The sequence below is a fragment of the Bison bison genome, unplaced genomic scaffold (genome assembly GCF_000754665.1).
Source record: "Bison bison bison isolate TAMUID 2011002044 unplaced genomic scaffold, Bison_UMD1.0 scf7180017846527, whole genome shotgun sequence".
Classification (NCBI taxonomy): Eukaryota; Metazoa; Chordata; class Mammalia; order Artiodactyla; family Bovidae; genus Bison; species Bison bison.
Genome location: NW_011477100.1, coordinates 67,574 through 72,254, shown reverse-complemented (window position 1 = coordinate 72,254; position 4,681 = coordinate 67,574). Strand labels below are relative to the sequence as shown.

The window sequence follows — 4,681 nt, the reverse complement described above, 5'->3', positions numbered from 1 at the left end:
GGCGGGGGGGGGGGGGCATATTCCCCAGGGATGTTAGCTATTTGGTCTGGACTGTTGATTGGGTGAAGGTGAAGGGCAGATGCTGGCCTGTGTTGGCTCAAAGGAGTGATAGGGACCAGTCGCAGGGTGGAGTGCCCCAGGCACCACAACCACTGTCTACCAGTCCCACTTCCTGTCCCACTCTCTCCGCTGAAAAAGCAGTGTAAGTCACCCCTTTGCCTTCCAACCTCAAGGAGAAGGAGCTTTGGATTTTGATCCACCAGACTCTGGAGTTTGGGAAAGAAGAAAGGGAGGACAAGAATCCCAAAGGCCAGTGAGGCTCCATGGCCTCTCTCCTTCTCTTCACCCCCGGGAGCCTTCGGTGCTCCCTGGGGTGGTGCCTTCGGTGCATTTACCTCTGGACACATGCACATAACCATCTTGTCCACGCTCTATGAATTCTGCAGGCAATGATTGCCCCAAGGCAAGGGTGGAGGAGAGAAGGGAGCAGAATTCAAGCACATCTGTGGGAACCTGTTCTTCCTCTTGTTGACAAGCCAGCTTCCCTAGCCCTGGGCTGTAGCGTGTCCCCAGCCCCATGTGTTCAAATTAGCTTTTACTTCCCCCCAGTAACCTCAAGGTGATTAATCAATCAACAATTGATTATAAAATTTTGTTATCCCGTAGTTCCATCTACAGTTTTTGATTGTTGGATCTTGGTGAGCAGAGCCAGTGGTATGTGTGAATTCACTATCTTAACAGGAACCCTGATAGAGCTTTGTTTTCCCCATTATGTTGTTGTTGTTGTACAGCCACTAAGTCGTGTCAGACTCTTTGCGACCCCATGGACCGCACGACGCCATGGACTGTCCTCCACTGTCTCCTGGACTTTGCTCAAATTCATGTCCATTGAGTCAGTGGTGTTATCTAACCATCTCATCCTCTCCCCCTCCTTCTCCTTTTGCCTTCAATCTTTCGCAGCATCAGGGTTTTTTTCCCTGATAAGTCAACTCTCTCAGCCTTTCTGTAACTTTGATACTGTAGGCAGAATAGTAAAGCAATGAGCTGCATAGTCCCTGGAGTTCATCCTCCTGTGTCCAAGTCCTGGACTCAACCACTTCCAAGCTGTGTGACCTTGGACAAGTTAGTTAACATCTCTGCTTCTTTATTTTCTCTTCTGGAAATGAGGCCATTGCTATGCTGGTACATGTTTCATTGGGTTGCTACAAGAAGTGCTTAGAAATGTGCCTAGGTCATGGGAAATTGCTTACAACTCTTACCTAATGTTACTATTCCCCTCTCTAATAAGGAACTGGGCATGCGGGCAGGTATTTTGCGCTGTTTCACTTCCTCATATGTCCTCTTTTGAAAGAACAGCACTTAATGGCACCTAGCTCATAACCAGCACTCAGCAAAGAGGTGTTGGATGAAGGAATGAACTTAGTGCTTTCTCCTGTTTATTCATCTGAGCTGCATCTTGTCTTCTGCGTGCTCAGTCACCTAATCATGTCTGATTCTTTGCAACCCCATGGACTGCAGCCCACCAGGCTCTTCTGCCCATGGGGTTTCCCAGGCAAGAATACTGGAGTGGGTTGCCACTTCCTACTGCAGGGTATCTTCCTAACCAGGGATGGAATCTGTGTCTCTTGCACTGGCAGGCGGATTCTTTACTACTAGCATGACCTGGGAAGCCCGTGTTGTCTTATGAGGATCAATTCAATCCTCTTTTAATATATGGTAAGGCTATTAAGATACATGTTCTTATTTCTCCCTCTTTGGCTACAGAAGTGTCAAAATACCTAGCTGTTTTGTCATTCCATCTTGCTCATGCCTAATATGGACAGCTCTGTCTAGATATGCTTTTTTTTTTTTTTTTCCTGAGGCTGTGAAATCGTTTTTTCCTAACCTGGAATTCTTTTTCTTTTTTTATGAGCTACTATTTGGAGAAGGCAATGGCAACCCACTCCAGTACTTTCACCTGGAAAAATCCCATGGATAAAGGAGCCTGGTAGGCTGTAGTCCATGGGGTCGCTAAGAGTCAGACATGATTGAGTGACTTCACTTTCACTTTTCCTTTCATGCATTGGAGAGGGAAATGGCAACCCACTCCAGTGTTCTTGCCTGGAGAATCCCAGGGACAGGGGAGCCTGGTGGGCTGCCGTCTATGGGTCGCACAGAGTCAGACACGACTGAAGCGACTTAGCAGTAGCAGCAGCATTTGAAGGCTAATGTTGCTTTCGACACACTCGTCTATAGCATGATGGTGTAGGTGTGCGTGGACAGACTTGGAGAAAAGAGAATGGCATACCAGTGTCTGGGTACCCTCTTTTCTGGGAGACTTGGGTCCTGCTTTATTTTCATTTTTGTTTTATGGGATCCAGGTCCAAGATCCAGAATTGCCATGTCTTCTGGCTTCTGCACAAGCTAGTTCATAAATCACACCAGAGTTAGACATTAGCTGTGTTTACTTGTCTCTAATCCAGTCCTCCTAGCCGACTGCAAGCTGCCTGAGGTCAGGGTCAATGTCTGTTTTCTCACACTGCTCATTTGGCCTCTCACCCAGGACTTGGTGCAGGGTACACTGTCAAGAAAACAGCAGGCCTGGGTTTGAATCCTCGCTCTGCCATCCACTCTATGAGTGACCTTGAGCAAGTTACTTCACCTCTCCCCCACCTCAATTTTCTTACCTGTAAAATGGGAATAATAAGAATATCACTCCTACTGGGTTTCTGTGAAGGTTAAATAGGATTCATAAGCCTGCAATACGGCCCAGTCAGTCTTGGCAAAATTGTAAATGAATGAGTGAATATTTGAGTTCACAGGAAGCATGTGAGGAACAAGATGAGTGAATAAACGTCCCATCTACTGAACTTTCCTTTGGGGCTCATGCCTGCTTACTCCTTCTCTGACTCCTTTTTCTCCCTTTTTCTCAGGGTTCCAGGAAAAAGCCTTGCTCAGACAGCCCCCCTGACCAGATGGTGCTGTCCCCTGCAGAGGACGCCCCACCCCCAGGGGAACAGGAAGACCTCCATTATGCCTCCCTCAACTTTCATGAGATGACATCTCGGGAGCCTCAGGACCAGGAGGCCACCAGCACCGAGTACTCTGAGATCAAAACAAGCTAATGAGGACTCATCCAGACCTCAGTCCCAGCCTCTATGGGGACAAGGAGAGGTCAGGGACTAGTTGATGAAGCCTTGGTGGCAATATTTAACTACTGTATGAGTGTCCCCAGGTAGAACAGAAAGAAGACAGGGGATGGGATTAGAGAAACAGGCTCACAGACAGGTTCCAGCACTTCCTAAGGTATCGTCATCAAGCAATTCAGTCCACCTGTCTGTGTCTCGGTTTTCTGTTCTGTAAATCAGAGATCATGTGTCTTACCTCCAAGTTGGTGAACGTTAAAGAAAGAACATATAAAAAGAAAAAAATAAAGGGGAAAATCCTCAAAAGAAAAAAAGGAAGAACATATTAAAACCAACGAACAGAGGTCCCATCACATGGCGTGTGCCTAGTGTCTGCTGGTTCCTCTTCCTGAACAGAAAGGTCCTCCCGTCAAGTTCTTCTGAGGGTGACTAGTGTTGACTGGAAATGAGTAGACAGACAGCTATTTCCCAGCAAAGATGGGTTTAATTTGGCATTAGCCTAGAATTGCCGCTTGGGGTCTGCAACCATGGAGAGCCATGTGCAAGTTCCAATTCAAGGAGGGAAGGAGACCACTTTTATAGAGGAGCAAAGGAAGTTGAGGGCTAGAGGAAAGAGTGAGTCCATGGCTTTTCATTGGCTGAGTCCTTGCCAGGAAAGGAGTCTTCCTTCTTCCTGTTGGGCTCTGGTATCATCACTGCCAGTGAGAGTGCCCCCTTCTGGACTCTAACTGAGGCTTCAGTTTATTCGTTTTTTACACCAGAACAGAGGACAGAGTGGCAACTTATTGATGTCATTCTCCATCCCGAAACTCTTTGGAGTCTCCCCAGGGAAAGACTATCCCCTCAGCCTGGCATTCGGTTCATAATACAGCATCTTATAATCTCTCTGGGGTTATCTCCTTGTCTCACGTTTATCTGTCCATTCTTCCAGCATATTTCTTCACCTGCTGACCTCCAGTCCCTTCCTTATTTCATTTATAGACCCTAAAGGGATCTTTCCAACAGCCAGAGAGCTGACCCCGACTCTCCTGAACAAACGTATTCCCTCTTAGCACCACACTAAAACTGTCCATAGAGAGTTGGACTATAAGGAAAGTTGAGCACCAAAGAATTGATGCTTTTGAACCGTGATGTTGGAGAAGACTCTTGAGAGTCACTTGGACTGCAAGGAGATCCAACCAGTGCATCCTAAAGGAGATCAGTCCTGGGTGTTCATTGGAAGGACTGATGTTGAAGCTGAAACTCCAATACTTTGGCCACCTGATGTGAATAACTGATTCATTGGAAAAGACCATGACCCTGGAAAAGATTGAAGGCAGGAAGAGAAGGGGATAGCAGAGGATGAGATAGTTGGACAGCATCAGCAACTCGATGGACATGAGTTTGAGCAAGCTCCGGGAGTTGGTGACAGGGAAGCCTGGTGTGCTGCAGTCCATGGGGTCGCAAAGAGTTGGACACTACTGAGCAACTGAACTGACTGACTGACTGACGACCTCACTGCTATGTACTCACCCACCCTCTCCTCTTGGTCCATTCTTCCTTATGCCTGCCAGGCT

General features: G+C 47.3%; 1 protein-coding gene across 1 annotated transcript in view; it reads left to right on the top strand.

Moving 5' to 3' along the window:
* LOC104988663 (sialic acid-binding Ig-like lectin 5) overlaps window positions 1–4,010 on the top strand; it is an 11,750-nt gene extending 7,740 nt beyond the window's left edge. The window contains exon 2 of the mRNA XM_010840050.1: window positions 2,913–4,010. Coding sequence (XP_010838352.1) covers window positions 2,913–3,104 — 192 coding nt within the window. The 3' untranslated portion in view covers window positions 3,105–4,010. The remainder of the gene's footprint in view (window positions 1–2,912) is intronic.
* Window positions 4,011–4,681: the final 671 nt, after the last annotated feature.